Source organism: Festucalex cinctus, chromosome 7, assembly GCF_051991245.1.
Source record: "Festucalex cinctus isolate MCC-2025b chromosome 7, RoL_Fcin_1.0, whole genome shotgun sequence".
Classification (NCBI taxonomy): domain Eukaryota; kingdom Metazoa; phylum Chordata; class Actinopteri; order Syngnathiformes; family Syngnathidae; genus Festucalex; species Festucalex cinctus.
The window spans coordinates 24,574,673-24,598,382 of record NC_135417.1 but is presented as its reverse complement, the minus strand read 5'-3'; the positions used below and the strand labels follow the sequence as shown (position 1 = coordinate 24,598,382).

Genomic DNA, 23,710 nt, shown 5'->3' with positions numbered 1-23,710 from the left:
AACTATACTGAACCTTGCTCTAATCATTCAACAAATTGATACACAGAAGAACCACTTGCTTGATTGACTGTACCTAGTCATGTGACCTGTGTGACTGACTAAATGTTGTAGGTTGGTGATAGTAGTGGCTATCTTTGGTCCTCCCGTTGTTGTCATATTCTTACATTGTTAAATGTGTGCGTCTTCTCCTCTCACTAGTTGGATTGTTTCATTTGCTTCAGTTATGTAATTAATTACTTTTAATCAACATTATTGACCTTTTGTTATTCCAATCCCTCAACAATAGTGCATTTTTTTAAATCAATTTCTTGAATTCAATGGTGCAATAATTTTGATTTCAACCCGTGAAGAACACAGGGTGAGGGAGAATCACAAACATTGCATGTACAGTCTATCTGTGTAAAAGATATGTTACGTAACAATTGGAAGTATTGCAGACTCCTCGACCCCACCCCCTCCCTAAATATGATCTGCTTAATATTATTCAGTTGAGGCTACTAAGAATTGTGAATGCACCAAACATTTCAATTAAAAGCAATATTGATATGGTCATTGTATGGCAGTGTTACTTGAAATGATGCGCTGTTTATTTGTTTTATGAAACACAGACACAAGACTAAAGCTCCCACTTTTGTACTAGTCTGAGATATAAAAAGGAGAGGCATGTATGAGTACTGGTAGGTTGGCTTTTATTTCGTCTTTTGATTTGCATAATAGTACCAATGCGGTAGTAACCTGCCAACTGGCACCTGATCATCTCAACTCTTATGAATGGCATTGACTGCATTCAACTAGAAAAGAATGATTAGGTTTTGGCTGTAATGTCTTTTATGTTGGGCTGCTTCTTTAAAAAGTCTCTGAATACAATGTGGGTCCATACAAACTTTAAAATTAACCACCTCTGATTGATAATGTCGGGGTGCTATTCAAAAACCTTAAAGGGGCTGTCTGCCGTATTCACTCAGGAAAATGCACTTTTTAAATACAGGATGTACACACTTTAACTTTCTCTCATACACATCTGTGTTTTTGTTAATCTTTTGTGATAATTTCGTCCTAAACCCCCACCTCCCCAGCCTGTATTTTGCCATTTTGTGTTTCTTTTGTAAACAGCGGGACGTTTCTCTGGAAAGACAGTGTTTACACCCCTCCAGCCAATCGCAGAGCGGGGGGTGGCGTGTCGCAAACGGGGCCGGGCGAACGTGTCGGCTGCGTGATGTCACTCCCGCGGCAATGAAAGCACGCACATTTCTTTTTCTTCACTCACTCATTCACACACGTAAGCTTCTGCGAGTGAGTGAGTGAAAAAAAAATAAAAATCCGTGCGTACTTTCAAATCGCCGCGGGAGTGACAGCTGACACGTTCACCCGGCCCCATTTGCGATTAGTATTTTCTAAATTTGAGTAAGCAATATCTCAACAATCGACTAATAAATTTGTATCGGGATTAATCGGTATCGAATCGAATTGTGACCTATGAATCGTGATACGGATCGAATCGTCAAATACTGGCAATTCACACCCCTAGTACAAATCTCTATTAGAGTTGCATGTTGGGGGTATTTGTAGTATTAATTTAATCAATTTTTCATTTTAAAAATCAACAATTTCAAATTATGCTAAATGATGAAGAATCTAGAAGAGTTTAATTTGAATTAATAAAATCTGGTGGTAATTAATAAAAGACTTATTTTATTTTTAGGCCACATTGCCCAGCCCTAGTGCAGGTATTTATTTATCATGACGTTAATCTCTTTACTGAAAGTTAAGGGCTGTGAGTGACAAACCTGAAATACTGGAATCAACTACCAACAAAAAGACAATCGTTATTTTAGTCATTGTTTTTATTTGTACCCTCACTTATCTAATAATTTGTTTTTACACACATGGACACAGTTCGTGGTACCTCTTTTTAATGAAAGAATACCTTTGAATTTAATTTGAAATTGATAAAAGTAATCATTTAAAAATTCACCAGTGAAAATCAGACTTTGTTTTTGAATTGTGGAATGAAAAGCGCCAGGACAAAAATGATATCCGCCAAGTAATTTGACCATACGATCATTTTAAACTAAGGTGTGTCCTCTAATTAGCATCACAGGCGTCTTCAATGAGTCAGCCTATATAAAGTAGCAACATCACAAGTGGCCGCTGCCACCATCTTGTTGGAATTTTCTAACAACGATGGAATGAGCATTTCAAACGGCTCTAAAATCCTCCATAACAAATTAATTAATGAAATACAAATAAAGTGTTGCAAATGATCAACATGAACAATGTTTTCACATAAATGAATATAATTAGTCAAAGGTAATTTCAGCAACTTTGTTACCATAATTTCTCGAGTATGATATGCACTCAAATATATTATGCACTCTCAAAATCACACTTTAGCTGGATTGTCCTTGTGCTTACGTATAATACGCCCCCCAAAATTGTGAATATCCATACTAAACAAAAAAAATCCATCCATCCATCCATTTTCTTGACCGCTTATTCCTCACAAGGGTCGCGGGGGATGCTGGAGCCTATCTCAGCTGTCTCTGGGCAGTAGTTGGGGGACACCCTGGACTGGTTGCCAGTCAATCGCAGGCTGATGTGCCAGGCGCGTCACTAGACTTAATACTGTACATGGGCACACCTTTGGCACAAAGAATTCACGAGAAATAAATATTTATTTCAGTAAACATCTGCAAACTGAACATTTACAAAGGTAAAAAATAAATAAGTAAAATAAAGCCCCCCTACATCTCTGGGTTCTTTTATTTCCATAGTAGAAGGCAGAGGTGGGAGTAAGTCATTGTTTTGCAAGTCACAAGTAAGTCTCAAGTCTTTGCCCTCAAGTCCTGAGTCAAGGCCCAAGTCAAGACCGACAAGTCCCGAGTCAAGACTGACAAGTCTCAAGTGAGTCACAAGTCCTACACTTTGAGTTTGAAGTCCTTTCGTGTCTTTTTAACAACATTGTAGATTATATTTATTTCGGGTGACCATTAAAGTCGGAATGCAGGGACTGAACCCAGAGTGGTTCATCAGATCGCTATGTTTGCATTGTATTACCAGTGAGATTACATTCATTCATTCATTTTTCTTGACCGCTTATTCCTCACAAGGGTCGCGGGGGGTGCTGGCGCCTATCTCAGCTGGCTCTGGGCAGTAGGCGGGGGACACCCTGGACTGGTTGCCAGCCAATCGCAAGGCACACGGAGACGAACAACCATTTACACTCACAAGCACACCTAGGGACAATTCTGAGCACCCAATTAACCTGCCATGCATGTCTTTGGAATGTGGGAGGAGACCGGAGTACCCGGAGAAGACCCACGCGGGCACGGGGAGAACATGCAAACTCCACCCAGGAAGGCCGGAGCCTGGACTCGAGCCGGAGTCCTCAGAACTGGGAGGCGGGCGTGCTAACCACGAGTCCACCATGCCGCCCAGTGAGATTACAGTCTCATTAATTACACAGCAAGCAACGATAATTAGACAATAAATAACTGACATTACGTACTGTTCTTTGAGCAGCTCTAGATGTTGAACAAAATTTGAAGTTGTTGCCTCACCGTCAGTGATCTAATCTTGGACATACTGCAAATTATTTTTTTGTTGACCACCACATAGTTTTTGTACCCAAACAACTAGTAGTGGAACGGGTCACAAAAGTCACGGATCGGATTGTTTTAAAAAACACACACACAAAAAAAAAAAATCTGATAAATAGAACTTTGTATTAATTTATTTTCATAAAACATTTTTGCCCGTTATTATTATTTTTATTTTTAATATATAAACTCAAAATGTCTAACATGGCCGTTAGGATTTAGGAATACAACATTAAGTGCAATATAAAGGAAGATGCATAATTATTTTACACATCGTCCATGTATAAAATAACAAGGTATCTTAAGTTCTATTGCACTTGTAATGCACTTGAAGTTTTGGTTTCTAAAATCCAAATGACCATATTGGACATTTTGAATGTTTTTTTTTTGTGTGTGTTTTTTTAAAGCTATTGTTTCATAAAATAATTATAAATTAAGGCAATGTCTATTTATTTATTTTTAATAATGAAAAATACATCTAAATACAATTTAAGGCACAATCCCTTTGTTTAAATCTAAAAAGCTAAAGCTAACTAAAGCTAACTTAGCATTAACTGAGGACAGACTCATGTTGCCTAGCTAGCCAGGACTTCACTTACCTTACCTCTCTCATTCCTTGTTGCTACTGTGTCAGCCTCGACGAGACGTGTTGGCGGCTCCCGTTGCAATAAGTCGCTTTGCATCACATATTTTTTAATCCACAAAAAGGCAACGGCAGAGGCAGGCCCAGCTTGCTACATAAATATGACGTCCGCGGTCAGCAGGCGGACGAGTGCGTTCTGACTAACGCGGAAGTAGATTCTGATGTCAAAGGAACTGCGTCTGACCACCCCCACCGCCAATCCCCATTGCCATTGGCTAACTGTAGCTGTCAATCTCAAACGTGAAAGGAAGTTACTTCACGTGACACCCAGAGACTCATTTTATTGGCTATGAGCAACTTCTTTGTCACTTGTCAACCTATGGGAGCCGCCGTGGTCCAAAAATGGCAAAGTTGTCGTTTGCTGCATTTTGTGTCTGAACTGAGAAATATATTACGGGACTTTAGATGTCCCGTACGGGACATAAAATTTTAGCCCAAAATACGGGAAGTCCCAGCTAATACGGGACAGTTGGCAACCCTAAATAGTAGGGGTGTGAATTGCCTCGTACCTGACGATTCGATTCGTATCACGATTCACAGGTCACGATTCGATTCGATACCGATTAATCCCGATACGAATTTATAAGTCGATTGTTGCGATTTTTTTTCATTCAAATTTAGAAAATACTAATCAGTAAGCTTGTAGAGTGTAAGATTTATATGAAAATGTATTATTTATTTATCTGAAATTTCAGTCTTATAGAGGTTGTAATCTGTTTCATGTTTAAACAGCATTAAAATAAAATATTAAGGCTTAATGTTCCGTTCATATAACATTCTTCCATGCTTAAGGTGTGAATCCTAAAAAAAAAAAAAAAAAAAAAAAAAAAAAATCGATTTTGCCTATTATTGAATCGATTCGAGAATCGCGCGATGTAGTATCGCGATATATCGCCGAATAGATTTTTTTTTAACACCCCTACTAAATAGCAACGAATTATATACTAAATAGTATATGCGCTGTAGTCTATGCTATGTAGACTTAAAACTCTGAAGTGAAATCTGTCTGGCGACGCCGATATGTTGTGCTGTACATGGAGTAGCGATGCAGGAAAACATCATTTAGCTTTGATAAGTGAGTAAGTGATAAGTGAGTATAGGTATCGCATCGCAACAGAGACCCAGAATCCGAACCATTTTTTTTGGAAGGGGAACACCAGATCAAACCGATCATAACTTTTAAAAATTAACTATTGTATTGGAATTAAAATACACTTTTTTTTTTCCCCACAACCTCTCTGTTTAAGTGTACATCTACACAATGATTTGACTATTCTGATGTGGCCTTCTATGAGCCCTGTTGCAAGTCCTTTTGAACAACTGTGGAAGAACCCGCAAGAGAGAAGGCACAACTTCAAACCTGATACAACTGAAGCACTTTGATCGCAAGGAACGGTCTCATGGACGATTACGGTAATCGTTTGATTGCAGTGATTGGCTCAAAAGGTTGTACAACAAAACATTAAGATAAGGGTAATACACACCAAGTTGCCAAACAGCATGGTGACTACTTGTAACCCTTAGGCTGCTGATTACATGTGTGAAAACACCTGTAATGCTAATTAGAGGAAATACCTTAGTTTAACATGTCTCTATAGTCAAAACTAATGCTACATTCAAGGATGGTTGGAAGTCGGATATATCCGGGTTGTTTTTTCCCAGTTCCGACCGGAAAGTGTTCGAGGCGAAAGTAAACAACCAAAATGGCGGATCGTGATAGTTTTTTTTATGCTGGTCCTCAAAACTCATGTTGACCCCCAGCAAACTTAATCTTCTTGCAATTTTGCTTCACAATTTTGGTTCACTTATTGTTTTTATGTTATTTCATAAGCATTTCATACAGTTCAATAGTTCACCGTATAATTTCATGCAGAGAGATAGCGGCATACTGTCAACGTACATTATGTTACGTGAAGTTATATTTATGAATGAAGAAAGCTATCTAGTTTTATACTCAAATAAATTGTGTTTTACCATTCACGGTCTGTGTTTCCAAAGGGGTCGCCATTGTAGAGTGACGTCATTTGTAGTCCGTTGGTATAGTCGGGGTCTTTTTTTTTTTTCTTTTTTTTTCCCGACTTTGCAAGTGGAATTTCCGAGTTCAACGGGGCGTTCCTGTACACACTTCCTGGTTTGAACTCGGAAAAGTCCGACTTCCGACCATCCTCAAATGCAACATACTGCTATACGATATTGGAAAAACATGCGATTATGTGATACAGTTATTGAATATAGTGATAGATATTATTGTGATATTTAACACATACCTAAAAAAATTACATTATGAAATTATCTAACAAACAAATTACTTTTTTTGGTGCGGCAAAATAAGCAAGTGCAATGTATTTGTATTTTAGTTAATTGTAACTACCCGACATTAATGTTCAACTATTGGATGACGAGGGGCGGCACGGTAGTCGAGTGGTTAGCACGTCCGCTTCCCAGTTCTGAGGTCTCCGGTTCGAGTCCAGGCTCGGACCTTCCTGGGTGGAGTTTGCATGCACTCTTTTGTTGCCTGCACCATTACATCTAGTGTACTGCTATTGAGTTGAGTTACTCAAGCGAGGGGGAACTCGCTAAGCTGGCGTCAGTGTATGGAGCAATTTCAGTAATTAACAGGCGCTAATGAGCAGGAAGTTGGGCTCCTTGGATGCGACCCACATTCATTTATGGAGTACAGTTTGTGCTTAAACATGTACGGAGCATAACCTTTTTTTTTTTTTTTTTTTTTTTTTCAAGAGCTCAGAATTGTTCATTCGGTAGGCTTACCGATTCAACGTCTTATCATCATTGCTCTTTTTTTTTTTTTTTTTTGTGTGCGTGCGTTTGCGTGCGTGCGTTTGCGTGTGTGCGTTTGCGTGCGTGCGTTTGCGTGCGTGCGTGCGTGCGTGCGTGTGCGTGCAAATACGTATAAATTTATACTCATTAATTCACCTAAAGCCTTATAAATATCCCATTACCCTTCGCCTTAACCAGGTACTTCAGAATCTTGCCAGAGTCGTGAAGTTTAAATGGTCAGGAGACCAGAGAAAAGGTCAGAAAAAAATAAAGAGAAAAGAAAGTTAAATCAAAGTGAAATCCAGCACTGACCAAACACTTCCTGCCTTCCCCATGATTACAAAATCAAAGTCTTACGCCAACCCCGGAAGCCTTTAAATTCCAGCAAATTTAGCGAGATCTCAAGAGACCAGAGGAAAAACTAAAGAGAGGAAGGAGGGAAGGATCGATAAGGCAGAGTGAGATCCATAGAAGCCAGTACATCCAATCCATCAAAGTGAAATCCAGCACCAACAAAACCCCTCCTGCGTGGTTACAAAACCAGAGTCTTATGCCAACCCCAGAAACCTCAAACTTCCAATAAATTGAGATCTCAAGTGATCAGAGGAAAAACTAAAGAGAGGAAGGAGGGAAGGATAGATAAAGCAAAGTGAGATCCACAGACCTAGCACCCACTGATTCAAGGGGCTGTGGGAGGGAGAGGCGACTTCTGTTGAGTTTCAGTAGATGCTGGTGCGACGGAACTGGCATGCATAAGGACCACCACCAAAGAAAGAAGCCGTCAACCGCGGTCCAGCAAAGCGAGCACCGCCCCCCCGAAATCCCCAGGCCGCGGCAGCACCAAGGCCACCCCCAAGCCACCCGAGCGGACACCGGTCGGCGAGCCGACCCAGACGCCCGGAACACCCCCGCCCCAGCCCCGGCCCACATCCCCGACCCCAAGGCCGCAGAACGAGGCCCAGCGGGCCCCCACAGCGCCCCACCGGTCCCCAGCCCCCATCCCCCCACGACCCCCCCGCACCCCACCCAAACCCGCCACCCGCCACGACCCAGGCCCCACCACCCCCGGCCCCCAAACCCCCGAACACACCCCGACCCCCAACACCCAACCCCCCACCCACCCATACCTCCACCCCCCCCAAACAAGCCGCCCCCCCCGACGACCGCCAACCCCCCCGCGAACCCGGCTCCCCGCGAGCCCCCCCCCCCCCCCCCGGAAACCGGCACCGGGTAGCAGCGCAGAGAGGAAAAACGTGCCCACCCCACCTCCAGCCGTGCGAGAGTAGCCCAGCGGCGGGAGGGGGGAAGCGGAGGAGGAAGCACCAGGGGAAAAGGCGGAACACCAGAACATCGAGCCCGGTGGGTAGAGGCCCCGGTCGTCACGCCAGCGTACTAGTGACACCTAACCCTGTTACTGAGTCCGCCAGCTCGCCGACTGGCGAGCTCTACCCTTACACCGTGAATGTGGCCCCCACCCAGTGTATATACAAGTGTGTGCGTGTGGTGCATTAAAATTGGGAGCAGGTGAGTCGGAGCAAAGGGAAAAAATTTCCCCTACTCCGACACACCCGCATCCCCCCAAAAAAATGAATATGTATATGTGTGGTGCATTAAAAAAGGAAATGGAGGGACAAAGTGGTGGGGCAGGGACACAGATGGGGGGGACCACAGCGCTGCCAGGCACTGCAGTCCATCCCCTCTGATGGCTCCCCGCCCCAACTCACCCCTCCCCTTGGACATGAAGTGCATTAAAATTGGAGGGGAGTTGAAGGGTGAAGACGGTGTTTCCACCCTTCCCCACCCCACCAAGAAATGTGTTGTGTGCCCTATGTGTATATTTACAAAGTGTATAGTGCAAAACTAGTGAAGTGAGGAAGAGGAGCGACCAGCGGGGCCTCACCCAACCCGGCGGGTGTAGGTGGCACGCCCGCCCCCCAGCGCCCCCCCCCCCCCCCCCCACCCCCACCCCACCCATCTGGCACCACAATAGGCGGGCCGCCAGCGCAGCAGGGCTACTGGACAGCCCACCGGCCACCGGAGCCCGCCCGGGGCGCCAGGAGTTCTAACGGGGTGGGGCAGGCCTCAAACCCCCGCCCGGCCCCCGGAGCCCGACGCCCGGGCCGGGGAGGGAGCCCCAGGCCCAGGGAGAGGGAGGGGGAGGGGGCGGGGGGCAGACAGGGAAGGGGGGGGGAAGCGGGGGGAAGACGACAAGAAGGCGAAAGGGCGGCTGCAGGGCAGGAGGGGGGGGAGGGGGGTAGGAGGAGGGAGGTCGACAAGGGAAAAGGGACCGGGAGGCAGAGGAGGATGGGCGGGAGTAGGCGAGGAGGGAGAGGCGACGGGGGGGAGGAAGGGGGAGGGGAGAGGGAGCCACGGGGCACACCAGAGGCCCACCCGCCCCGAACCGCGCCAACGGGCACGGAGCAGCGGACCGCGCCGGGACAGCACCGCCCCGGGCACCAGGGAAAGCACCCCAACACCGCACCCCACAGGGGGCCCAGGGAGCGGCCAATACGCAACCGCTACCGAGCAGACAACGGGGGGGGGGGCAGAACCACCCCCGCCCGACCACGGGGGACGGCGTCAAGAAAATTGACTAATTAGCATGCAGTAACACCAAGTGTTGATACTTAGTGCCCACTAGAAATAACTCTTAAGGAGTTAGTGAGTATAGTGTCGTGTCGTATAGTGTGGTGTGCTCGAGCCCACTAGCAGCAACTAGGTTCCTGACTATATAAGAATAAAAACAATCAGATACAAAATACCAAATACAGAAGCAGCGAAAACAGAAGTTGTAACGATGTGGTGGCTCTCGTTAACAGGCAGAATCTTGGCAGGATTAAGTTGCCAAATTAAGATTAAAATATTCTATGTACATAGACCATATTTGTTTAAATCTTGATACTTGATTTTTATTTAAGGCAGAGATTTTTTCCATTGAGATATAATTTATTAGTAAGTTTAACCAGTGGTCGATATTCAGAGATTGTTTATTTTTCCAATTGACAAGGATTATTTTTTTAGCAATAGTAAGGGCTATAAATATAGATTGGGATTGTTTACATGGTAGCTCAGTTATTGTTAAGTCACCTAGTAAACACAATCTTGGAGATAAAGGAAGCCTACAGTTTAATATATCAGCGAGCTTTTCCAAGATTTTAGTCCAGAAATGCATCACTGGAGTACATGACCATAAAGCATGAAGATAAGTATCGGCAGTGTTTTGTGAGCACTGGAGACAAATGTCGGAGTCAGAGAGTCCCATTTTTTTCATCATATATTGTGTAATATATGTTCTATGAAGTATCTTATATTGGATAAGTTGCAAATTTGTCTGTTTGGTCATTTTAAATACATTTTCACAGATTTGGGTCCAAAAGTCTGGTTCCGGAACTATAGACAAGTCTTTTTCCCATACGGAGCATAACCTTAACCACTAAAGACTGTGCAGTGGCCACACCCTGGAAACAGGTGCGTGTGTTATTGTTTGCTGGCACTATTGTCACAAGAGAGACTGAACACGACTCTACCAAGTTTACTTTGACTTCAGGGGGGGGTTAAGGACTGGTCCTTCTTATAGGCCTATTTCTTACACCTACGAAACATTTTAGTTTCTAGGGTGGTTAAGCTGGAAAGTCAACATTCCAGCCTGGAATGTTGTGTTTTTCCTGAACACTCAAATTTGCATAAATATGTTATCATCTTTAATGTCTGACGGCGGGATGAAAAATAGTCTTTTGTGTGTACTAGTTTACCCCCATCTGATAATAGCATGAGCCTTTGACTGACCAATGTCAGAAGAGGGGAGGAGTCAGGTTGTCTGATTGTCACCGACATAAACACACACACGAACCATAGTGGGCACAAATGACATGAGACAGGCTTAACAGCTCACATAGCTGACGTTTTTTTTAACTTGACGGACCAACTTTTTCAACCATGTGCCATGGAGAGTCAACACTTTTGTCCACACTCCTGGAAATTGGAAATAAATGTTCCTTCTTTACACTAACCCTGGAGATGGTATGGACTTTGCACATTTTGTATATCAACAAGTAGAAGCTTGCAACACAGGTAGGTGCCATGGAATTGCACCTGCAGTCATTGTGGCTCTGCACTTGACTGGAGGATGGCGCTTCTTCCATTTAATGGTTCTGACGATGGACCGGAGTGTTGGAAACATGACGATTCAGAATTTGTTCATCTGCCTGGACAAGGAAGCACAGGACAAGAGGAGGAAATTGATTCTGTTCAACTTGCAAGTCAGGGAGAACTCGAACAAGTAGAGGTGGATGAGATGGATGAAGAGCAACAAGTTCTTTCTGAAGGTAGTCAGTTGATATGTTTGTACTTAGAATTAATTCTTCATGATTCCTGCTGTTGTTTAGATTAAGTGCTCTTTGATTTGTCTGACATGGGATATTTGTTGCAGAGAAGGGATTCTAATTTTACTTTGCTCTCTGTACTCTCTGTACTAAGTGTAATTTATCATATTTGTTCTGCATTTTTCACACTTTGTCACATCTAGCTGTTAGGTTCAAATACATGTAGGAATTTCAACCGACTTGTCAGAATGCTACAACTTGTGTGACTCAGAAAATGTTGAAAGTGGTTAAAAAGAATGTATGTATATATGTGTGTATATATATATATATATATATATATATATATATATATATATATATATATATATATATATATATATATTATTTTTTTAATTTATTTATTTATTTATTTTAATTTATTTATTTATTTTTTACTGACTTGTTCACAAAGTGCAGTACAGTGCGAAGCATGTCATGAGCAGTTGTGGAACTCTGACTTCAGCACACCAAAATCAGCCATATGATTATATTATTTTTTATTTTTTTGCTAACTCAGTATGACCTTAAAGTAGTAATGTGGTTTATAATCAGTGTCTGTGTTTTGTAGGCATACTGTAATGAATTGACATGGCGACTAGTTTGCATTGTCTTTTTCTGGGTTTTTGCTCTATTGTTTCCGTTGTCTTGGTGTTTTTTTCTTTGAACCTACCTACAGTATGTGCTACTGTCTGTTGCCCAATGGCCCTATTCCTAGACCGTCTCAGCTCTTGTAAAGCAGTCAGTCAAGCCAAATAGTTTACATTGGGATTTAATTATATAGTAACACAAGACAAAGTTTTCATTACCGGTTTTTCCCCCACTCAAATACACTATCCCATCTCTTCTTCATTCTGTTTGAAAAAGGAGAAAATACCTACTTACAGAACTCCATTATACAATACTGTCTGTATATGTTGTGTGTAAAACACCAAGAAAACATCCCTCACCCTACATATTAAATTACAGTCACTACACAATTGAGGTCACAGATGCCTTCAATGACAAGTATAACCCCTGCAAAACCACCTATGGCTCTAAGTATTCTTTTATTAGGTAGTTTTTCTCCCCCATGTGTTCATTTTGTTTTCAAGCTAATTCTGTTCGATGTCATTGTGATTTAAAAAAAAAAAAAAAAAAAAAAAAAAGCATAAAAAGCTGCTGGTCCTCCTTTGGCACACGAGCAGCAGGAAAATATCTTATTTGCATTCTCCACCTCTGTTTTGCATTTTGGAAGATCCCCCAATTAACATGTCCCTGTAACCATTCACCCATCCATTTTCTTCTGCTTATCTGGGATCGGGTCTGTAACCTTTAGTATACTGTACATTGTACAGTGTACTGTAAGTCTCTTAAATGAAATAGTGTCCACCTCTCTGTGTTGTGTGGTATTAAACATCCAGGCAGCAATATACCACTTACTTTGAAATGAATATATTAGAGACAACCTTTTACTCAACACATGCTAGGTACCATGATAGGTACATTAATGGTTTGCAAGTCTGACATGCTGATAGAATTTAACTTTTATTTTTGGAATGACTTAATTGAACACGAATCTTAATCAGTGGCTGTTCTGGAGACCGAAAGCCCGTATTCCACTGAGGGGCGCGAATGTTTGCGACGCTAACAAATGTTGATTTCACGTCAGGGTTCATTCAAGGTCAGATGTTCAACATTTCTGACAGGAAAACTATTAAGGCTGATTAGAGAACCATTAAGAAGGTTTAGAATAGATAAAGTTTAGGAAACGCTGCAACCTTGAACAAACCCAGATGTGAAATCAACAGTCGCTAGAGTCACAAATGTTCATCCCTCAGTTGGATATGGGCTTTAATATTACAGTACACTCGTTAAGACAGTAGTATGAATTATATGAAATATTATGTAGATAAATTTAAATACGTAGATACGCATGCTGTATTTGTTCAAATAGTGTTGATTTGGAGATTCTAAGTCCTTAAAACAAGTATTAGTAGAATAAATTAATACTGTACAGTAAAATATATTACTAAAATGTTATTGTCAAGTTTTCTTTATTCCTTTGAATGTCACTGAAGATGAGGGAGCAGCGGTTAGTCGCAATTACTGTTGTATGTAAATATATACATGACATTTTTTTTAAATTCATTATTTGCTGTGCTAACCTTGGAAGGTTGGGAGCGGTTTGCATTTAAAGTGCAAGTAAACCTTAACTTGTTTGTGCAGTGCTTTGTGCTGATAGAGTTGGACAGATGACAAAGACCTACAGTGACATTGACGCTGTCACTCGACTGCTGGAAGAGGTGAGAGACTTTCAGACGCTTGATATTCAAGTCAAATGTGTCAGTTTCAACAACTTGGTGACCAACAGGTTGAAAAGTATGAGCACTCAGATGTAAAAAGTTGACTTTCTCTGAAGGGCTGGTTTAAGGACCTTTTAATCAATGTTATTGCTTTGTGTCTGATAGTTTTATAATCCATTTTCCAGTCATTTTATTAATTATTAAGCCAAGGAGTGTTCCATAACTACATAATCAGGGAGTGTTGACTGCATTGATTTATCAGCTGTTCTTATAATTGTCATTAACTTTTTTAAAGAGTGTTGCTTTATGTTGGATCCTGTGCAGAAAGAGCGTGACTTGGAATTAGCAGCTCGCATCGGTCAGTCACTACTAAAGAAAAACAAGGCCCTGAGTGAGAGAAATGAACTTCTGGAGGAGCAAGTTGAGCACATACGAGAAGAGGTAGGAGTGTGAGCTTACAATTTGTCAAGCCTTTTTATCATTATCAGCATACTTGTCATTCCTAAAGTCATTAGTCCATTCCATACACTGCCCTTAACTACGAAGGCCATTTTTAGAATAGTCCCTGATTCAAGGATGTTCTTCAGTATCAAATAGCATTGGTGGGATGTTAAAAAACACAAGCATTGTTTCAGTGGGTTTTTTTTTTCTACTTTTACATAACTAGGTATCCCAGTTGCGCCATGACGTGTCCATGAAAGATGAGTTGTTGCAGTTCTATACCAACGCTGCTGAGGAAAGCGAGGGGGAGTCGATCGCTTCCACACCGTGAGTCTCTTTTCATTTTATTGCCTTTAATCTACTCTTCTTCCATCACGTCTCATCATGTCTTCCTTTTAACATCAGATTTTGCCATGAAGTTATACAACAAGATCAGTGTAATTAATATTAGCTGAAAATTGATTTGGAAAAAAATGTTTTGTTTGGAAAGTTTAAAATGGTATCAAACTGGAGGGGTTTCTTTTGGCTTTTTTTCTTTTCTTTTCTTTTTTTTAACCACGCACAATGTTGGCAACTACTATCAGTGAGATGCAGTGCTATCCCACACCCCCGCAAAATACAACCACATTCAATCCAGTTCATTTTTATTTACAAAAGTGAGTACACCAGTCACATTTCCGCAAAAATTAAATTATATCTTTTCATGGAACAGCACTGAAGAAATTATACTATGGAAAAATAGCCTGTGCACATCTTATATAAGAGTTTAAATTTATTGTTCCCTCTAAATCACCAAAGTGCAGCCAATAATAGCTAAACCCCTGTCAATAACAGTAAGTACTTCGCTAAGTGGCAATGCCCAATGTGTCAATATTATGTGTAGTCAGTGGTCACCATTATTTTTCAGCACTGCCTTAACTGGGTTGGGCATGGAATTCACCAGAGCTTCACAGGTTGCCACTGGAGTCCTCTTCCTATACTCCAGGACGGCATCATAGAACTGGCGGATATTCGAGACCTTAGGATTCTCCACCTTCTGTTTGAGGATGCCCCAGAGATGTTCAGTCATCATGGCGGTGTGCTTGTGGTCATTATCATGTTGGAATACTTCCCTGCGGACCAGTTTGACCACTGCCTTGCTAAAGAGGCTGAGGGTAAATGTGATGGACTGTCTCCAAACCAAATCCCTATTGAACATGTCTGGGGCATCATCAGGTCTTGAATATCAGCCAGCTCCGTGATGTTGTCATGGAGAGTGGAAGAAGATTCCTGTGGCAACCTGTGAAGCTCTGGTGAACTCCATGCCCAAGAGACTTAAGGCACCGCTTGAAAAATAATGGTTGCCACAAAAATATTGACACTAGGCATTTTCACTTCCAGGTTTACTCTCTTTTATTGCCAGGGGTACAGCTATCAATGGCTGTATTTTGAGTCATTTTATTGGAACAATACATATAAATTGTTATATAAGCTCTACACCGACTACCGGTACTTTTCATTGTGTGAAAGTGTCATTTCTTGAGTGTTATCCCATGACAAGATATACATTAATAAATATCTGCAGAAATGTGAGGGGTGTACTTATTTTCATGAGATACGATATATGCCTCTAAAACCAATTCACAAACACATTTATGTGAAGGCATTTTCCATTTCAAAATACCAGCACAAAGCCCCTTCCAAAAATTAACAGTAATAATATTGTCTAATATGTATCTTCTGTGTACAAAATGTCTTTTCAGGGGTGGAATCATTGATACATCTCAATTTGTTTCGCTTAAGTACAGTATGTATTTGTGCTGAACTCAAAGTAGTCTATAATATCCACTAATTATGTGCACGCATGTGTTTAAATAGTGTGCGACCCATTGAGAACAACGTGTCAACACCAACTTTTTTCCCCCTCGACTCGTTGCAGAAGAAACTGAAAGATCTAGAAGAAGAAAATAAATCTCTGCGCTCTGAGGTTCATGCACGCACGCACACACACATACGAAAAAGCTGATGTTATTACATCAATATTTGTATAACCTCATAGTTTTTACACTCTACGGTAATGTACAATTATACATCTGTCACTTGAATGTGTGTATGTGGACCAAAAAATATATATACTATACTATATTCTCTTTGCATATTTTCCTCAAGACAGCTGCCCTTTGGTTTTAGATATCTTATCAGTTGGCTTGTCTGCTCTTATCGCTTTCTGCTCTAGGCCAGCCACTTGGAGACAGAAACCCTCTGCTATGAAGAAAAAGAGCAACAGTTGGTCAATGACTGTGTCAAAGAACTTCGTGAGTATTTAAGCACCTTGAGTCATTATCATGTTCACCATTTTGTGAAAGTGATGCTAACCTCTTTGCAAGTTTGACTGTAGTGAAGTCTTTCTGATGAACACTTTTAATGTGCCCAGGTGTTGCCAACCTGCAAATATCCTCTCTGGCTGAAGAGCTGGCGAGAAAGTCAGAGGATGCTTCCAGACAGCAGGAGGAGATCACTCATCTTCTCTCCCAGATTGTAGACCTCCAGAAAAAGGCTAAGATGGTGTGCATTCCCACGCTGTATTTTTCTATTTATATTACTTATGCTGTGCGTTTATGTACCTTTTTTTTGTTTTTGCAGTATGCTGTGGAGAATGAAGAACTCACTCAGCACCTCGGAGCTGCCAAAGATGCTCAGCGACAACTCACTGCTGAGGTAAGTCATTTTCTCCACTAGCAACCGTGAGCACACCTATAAATGTTTGTAAATACATACATGCCATACATGTCTTGCTATAGTGACAAAGTCTAGAAACGAGCACTTGACAGGACAGAGGGATCATTTAGTTGCTGTCATAAATGTAAAGCTAAAACTCCACTTACATATACAACAGCAGGCCAAGCTAGACTATCTAATGTGATGCTAGGAGTAGTTTCAGCCCGGCTCAAGTAGGCAATCATTCAAGATGCCCCAAAAAAATGGGGGGAAAATTATGATTTTGCATTTTGTAAATACAATGCAATTTGCAATTGCGAATGCAATTTTCATAAATGCAGTATTATGCATTATTTATGATGAAGTTCAGTAAGTACCGTAGTTTAACTAGCATTGTGAAGATTGGCTGACAACCTTTTCTAAATATGTTTTTGTAGAAATATGGAATGAGTGGACATTGTGTGTGTTTTTTTATTTTTCTATTTTCATTCATTAAAAAAACACTATTAATTACAATAATATGAAACAAATCTATCACATCAACATACATCTTTTTAAATATATATAGGTATGTATGTATGTATGTATGTATGTCTAGTAATTGCTAATTATATTACATGGGTCGTGTCTCACCTTACACAAGGCTGACATTTTTGCCGCCATCTTTCTGCTACGGATACCCGAATGAGACAAATTTAACGAATGTAGTAATTGCTGTTCGTTTATCGAAATGTAGTCCCTCTGAGGCACCATAGTTCAAACTTAGGTCATTGTATTCTATTAGTTTAAACGCTAGATGGCAAAAAAATTTACACACTCCCTTTAAAACACCATAACAAATAAATTCAGGAAAAAACACGAGGATTAATATATAGTATAGGCTATGTTTCTTGTGAGTAATGTTCCACTTGCACTGGAATTTGATTTTTTGTTTTTTTTATTTTTTATTTTTTTTTAAGTTTAATGGTAATTTTGACGCGTCAACTTGGATAACCCCTCAGAATTGTGGCCTATCCTATCTTATTCATGGATATTTTTAACCGAAACTTGTCAGCCAATCGGAGAATAGGTTCCCTGAGTAACAGACCAAACAAAAGGGTCCAGGAGTTATGTTACTTTTGAAGTAGGGATGTCCCGATACAATGCTCTGTATCAATATCGGCTCCCAGTCTGGCTCTTTTATGAATATCGGAGAGAATCAGATTTAGTCAGTTGATCGGGCCGATACAGTTTCATGTGTTTTTCTGTGTCGATGCGCTTTACAGCTGCTGTAACTCATCGTGCCAACATGTCTGCTGTGCAGGATTACTTTGTACTACAACGAAACAATCGTCAAACAGCAACATGCAATTGCTGTAAACATGCGTTTTCTCATAGCGGAACCAGCAGAGCTCACCTTAATACTACCTGATTGGATTCGTCACGTAGAAAAGAATCATCCCGACCAGTTTGAGCACAAGGCGGCTGTTTCTCAGCCCTGGTCCTCGAGCCCTATCCATCCTGTTTCCATGTCTCTCTCAGCCAACACACCTAAGGATCGTTATCAAGCTTCATGCAAGCTTGCTGATTAGCTAATCATATGAAACACCTGTGTTGGCTGTGGGAGACATGGAAAACAGGCTGGATAGGGGTGCTTGAGGACCGAGGTTGAGAACCACTGGTCTAATGAACTTTTTGGAGTCGACACTACATTACAGAGCTGGCGCTATCAGAGCTATACAACAATTCTTATTTAATTAAACCACTCCTAAGGGGTGAGGTTAATACAAAAAAAAAAAAAAAGATTGGTGTCAGAAGGAGCACACCTTAAAAAATTAAAATAAAAAATCAGATCGGAAGCCAAAAAATCTTGATCGGGGCATCTCAACTTTGAAGGTGTTTTTGTGTTTGGTTTGGTTTTTTCAACAAATTTTCTATAGGCGGCGTCATGCAAATGTTTCCCACAAAGTCCAGTTTTCCTAACTCAATTATCTTAATTTCTCCAGAACCCATTGTCCGATTTTCAAAAGTCATGTTGCATAGTACGCAGGTAGAAGTGGCCATTCCAATCACACTAAGCATTTTGAGAGTCTGTCATTTTTGGAAAATGTTGTCATATTGCTAGTTTCACACCACTATAAATTCCATCTCAATAATAAACATGTTGGATCAATAACATCATCATCTGCGTAAAGTTTTTGTTCCAAATGTTACAAGATTGTGCAGGTTTACCCAAAGAGTTGTCTGCTGAGTCCACTGATCAATTTTGCAGTGAAGTTGCCTCCCGCTTGTCCTTAGAATATTGTACAGATAGTAAACACACAAACAAGTCAGATTTTTTTTTTATGTGTCTTAGATAATGGTATTAGTTTTACTTTTCACTTGACTTTTCTTTGGCTCTCTACTAGCTGCGTGAGTTGCAGGACAAGTATGCGGAGTGCATGGAGATGCTACACGAGGCTCAAGAAGAGCTGAAAAACCTGAGAAATAAAGCTGTTCCATCAAACACACAGAGGCGCTTCCATTCTCTGGGCTTGTTCCCAATGGTGAGCAGGATAATGTAAAGTAGATTAGTGTGAAGAAAATGTATCTAAGTTGGTCTATTTTAATTATATTAATTCAGGTATTGTGTTAATGTGAGATTTGAATTCATAACAATATAAGCTTTGCATGCCATTAACAAACTTTTTTTTTTCTTTTCTAGGACTCTCTGGCAGCAGAAATAGAGGGCACCATGAGAAAAGAACTTCAGATGGATGACCCAGATGTTGAGGAGCTAAGGTGCAATTAGAAACATGTTTTGTTTTAAATGTGAGCCGTAATTAGATGTTTCATCCATTTTTTCCCTCCCATGTGATTTTCACAATAGACTGCAGCCAAAACGCGTGTTCCAGACTGTGAAAAACCTCAACCTCATGCGTCAGCAGCGTTTGTCGCTTGCCCCCTCTCCCCTCAACATCCCGGGCTCCAATCAGTCATCATGCATCACTTCGGGTCGCTCCAGCAAGGTGGGCACACCTCGCTCCAACTCCATGTATGGCAGCGAAACAGGAAGTGGAATAATGCTGGACAACAGAAGTAGCTGCATCCTGGAGAGTCCAGATAATGGGTACTAATTATTTAATTTCATAGAAAATGTCAGTTACTCTTAAAGTGAAAGTCAACCCCAAAAACGTTCTCAAAAATATGTTGTTTGCAGCCCTACTAGTCTAAACATTGTATTTTGATTCATATTGCATTTATGGAATTTGAGTTAAGCAGCGAAATTCACCTGTATTGTGACAAAATGGCCGCCCCATGAGATAAATAAAAACAGGTGGCTTTTGCTGCTTTACTCCATCCATCCATCCATCTTCTTCCGCTTATCCGGGGTCGGGTCGCGGGGGCAGCAGCTTCAGGAGGGAAACCCAGACTTCCCTCTCCCCAGCCACTTCAACCAGCTCCTCCGGTGGGATCCCAAGGCGTTCCCAGGCCAGCCGAGAGACATAGTCTCTCCAGCGTGTCCTGGGTCGTCCCCGGGGCCTCCCACCGGTGGGACATGCCCGGAACACCTCCCCAGGGAGGCGTCCAGGAGGCATCCGAACCAGATGCCCGAGCCACCTCAGCTGGCTCCTCTCAACGCGGAGGAGAAGCGGCTCGACTCTGAGTCCCTCCCGGATGACCGAGCTTCTCACCCTATCTCTAAGGGAGAGCCCGGACACCCTGCGGAGGAAACTCATTTCGGCCGCTTGTATCCGGGATCTCGTTCTTTCGGTCACGACCCACAGCTCGTGACCATAGGTGAGGGTTGGAACGTAGATCGACCGGTAAATCGAGAGCTTTGCCTTTTGGCTCAGCTCTTTCTTCACCACGACGGACCGATACAGAGTCCGCATCACTGCAGACGCTGCACCGATCCGCCTGTCGATCTCCCGCTCCATCCTACCCTCACTCGTGAACAAGACCCCAAGATACTTGAACTCCTCCACTTGGGGCAGGATCTCATCCCCGACCTGAAGACGACACTCCACCCTTTTCCGACTGAGGACCATGGTCTCGGATTTGGAGGTGCTGATCCTCATCCCAGCCGCTTCACACTCGCTGCTTTACTCATATTCCGCAAATGCATTATCAATCAGAATGATGTGTTTATAGACTGTATGGGGCCACATACAACATATTGTTGGAAAGAAAAATTTGGGGTTGCCTTACCATTTAACTCACATTTACCATGTTAATAATGTTACATCCAAACTACTGGATTGTGAGTAGTGATAGACCGATTTGTCTTTTCCAGGGCCGAAACTGATTATTAGTACTCAAGGAGGCTGATAACTGATATTTGGAGCCGATATTTAATTGCAGTAAAACAGAAAATATTTCAATATTCAATATTTCAATATGTATTTATTCATTTGTCATTGTGCAAATAACATGGTTATAAACAACAACGAGATATTGTTATGGGCAACAAATACTGGCGTAATATATCAATAAAGTGCAGATGTGCATATAGGATGGTATCAGGGATCACACTAATAGCAAGCATAGCAAAACACACACACACACAAGAAAACAAGTAAATATTGACAGAGTTAAAAAATAATAATAAAGTAATTTTGTTGAAATGCTGTTGAGAAAAAGATTTAATTTAACCATATAGAGAATAGACAGTTATGTTTTAGCAAAATTTTAGCAAAACCATAACCGAAATGTTAAACTTTCATTTATTTTTGTTTAAATTTTGAGTACAGGGAGTTCCCAGTTTTGGCAGCATCTCTTATAAAGTGACATTTTAAATAAATACACAAAACGTTCCCTGTAGTTAACCCAGTTTTGAATTGATCTCTTCAGATCACTGCGCGACAAACACTTACGAACTTAGTGAATTTTGGGTTTTGATCAGGGTTTGTAAAAGGTTTCCAAAGATGTTCGCAGACAGTGAAAATTTGTCTGAACATGTTCAAAATTTCTTTGCGACAAGTAAAAACTGTCTGTTATCATCTTTGCAACATTTAGCAACATTTTGCTCACCCTGATGAGGCCAAAATTCACTCAGTTCTCAAGTATTCGCTGCTCAGTGATAATATAGCCGCCTTACCGGCCTTCTGACTTGTAAAAAAGGCCGATGCCGATATTCGTCAAAATGCCAAATATCGGCACCGATAATCTGCCCGGCCAATAATTGGACTTTCCCCAATTGTGAAACTAAAGAAATATTTAAATTCAGTCTAGTAAATTACAACAAACTATTTAAAAAAAAAAAGTGCAAATCTTCTGCAAAAGTAACTATAAACGCGATTATGTACTGCAAGTTTGTGATAAAGTATGCACCTTTCTCTCTCATTATGATGACAAGCTTGATTGCTTGTAACAACGTTTTCTGTGGGTCCAGGTCAGAGGACTCAAATAAGCGGCCCCCTGGGACCCCAGGCACCCCTGGCAGTCGGGACCTGGAGGCAGCCCTGCGGCGTCTGTCTCTACGCCGCGACAACTACCTCTCGGAAAAACGTTTCTTTGAAGAGGAGAGGGAGAGGAAGTTGGCCTACCTGGCCAAAGAGGAGGAAAAAGGTGGCAGCGAATGTAGTGGAGGCCCGGGGACACCAACAGAGAGTCTGTTCTCGCTCTGCTCGCATCCGTCATTGGGGAGCATGTGGTCGGGATACTCGTTCACCGCCAGATCCTACCTCCCGGAGAAGCTGCAGATTGTAAAGCCACTAGAAGGTGATTATTCTTCTCAGTGCCACAATCCCTTTAATCCCCCGCACGATGACAAAGACAATCCGATTCCCTTACACAATGAGAATGCTCACAAATCCCCACAGGATTCCATCAAATCAAGTAACAATCAGACACAGTCACAAAATCAAAGTCAAAATCAGAATCAGCTAGACGGTCAGTATCTGATTTTACATACCAATCGTCGTTCCCAAATTTTTCTAAGCGCCCCAAGTTTGCAACAGGGCTCGGGTGTGATGGCGCTCAGTCTCCAGCCGGCTCTACAGTCTCACCCGCAACCTCCTCTGGCTGCAGTCACAGGTCTGCTGGAGGTGTTAGAAGCACAGGAAAGCAGTTTGAATCTGCAGCATTCCTTTTATTTTAGGCACACACAACCACACTGTTGGTTTGAAATATGAGCAGGCTATCAGAATTTTACTATTTAACATATTTTAAGAATATTTTCAAAACACCAAACTCAAGAAAAACTTGTTTTTCTACTGAATTTGCCGAAGCTATTTGTGTAGTTTTTAAATATCAAACTCCACAAAAATAATCTGATAGGCTAAGTTGCCTTAAATTATGAACACAATTTTATAAATTGGATGGACAATAGAGGTGTTCACCTTTTTGAAACATTTACTTTTGAATACTGTATTGTGTGCATTCTCAGAATCATTTTGTGTTATGTGGTGCCATCTAGTGTCATATTTCTCAACATGCATTGTACAAGCAAAACAAGAAATTGTTTCAGCTGTACTGACATAGAAATACAAATGCAAAAAAAAATAAAAATAAGCAGGGCACATTGAGTGGTGCATTTTTAGCTTCTTTTCACTTTTGTCCTTCTTTTCACTTTTTTCTCCCAATTTACTCTACCCTTGTTCATTTCTTTCCTTTGTTTAAGTTTTGTCTTTGCACTCCCTTTTCTGTTCTGCCAATCTATTTTCTTGGTGAGCGACTTGAATAAAATTGTCATAATTTTCTTACCTTCTTTTCCTCTCTTTCTTTTTTGCGACATTATTTTGTATACTAACCTCTTCAAAATTGTGCATAAATGCATCCTTACTATGCATACTCGAAAAACATGTACTAGTCTGCCAGTCTGCTGGCATGGAGTTAGTCCTTCATGTTTTGTACGTATGTCTGGATCTGTATTTAAAAGTATTTTCACACATGTACATATAGCATGACATTTTGTGCAGCCGTGTTGTGTATTTATGCATATATATA

At 41.4% G+C, this 23,710-nt stretch overlaps 1 protein-coding gene across 5 annotated transcripts in view; it reads left to right on the top strand.

The window, feature by feature from the left end:
- The window catches only part of LOC144023045 (trafficking kinesin-binding protein 1-like), a 51,491-nt gene that overhangs the window by 20,153 nt on the left and 7,628 nt on the right, over nt 1-23,710 (top strand). For 3 of the 5 annotated variants that reach the window (XM_077528301.1, XM_077528303.1, XM_077528305.1), the window contains 11 exons: nt 13,587-13,663; nt 13,988-14,104; nt 14,331-14,431; nt 15,962-16,070; nt 16,320-16,398; nt 16,518-16,648; nt 16,727-16,801; nt 19,189-19,326; nt 19,485-19,561; nt 19,650-19,889; nt 22,155-22,483. In XM_077528301.1, the coding sequence (XP_077384427.1) occupies nt 13,587-13,663; nt 13,988-14,104; nt 14,331-14,431; nt 15,962-16,070; nt 16,320-16,398; nt 16,518-16,648; nt 16,727-16,801; nt 19,189-19,326; nt 19,485-19,561; nt 19,650-19,889; nt 22,155-22,483 (1,473 nt within the window). Of the gene's footprint in view, nt 1-10,856; nt 11,346-13,586; nt 13,664-13,987; nt 14,105-14,330; nt 14,432-15,961; nt 16,071-16,319; nt 16,399-16,517; nt 16,649-16,726; nt 16,802-19,188; nt 19,327-19,484; nt 19,562-19,649; nt 19,890-22,154; nt 22,484-23,710 lie in introns of those variants that run through there. The other 2 variants (XM_077528304.1, XM_077528302.1) reach the window with 2 other exon arrangements.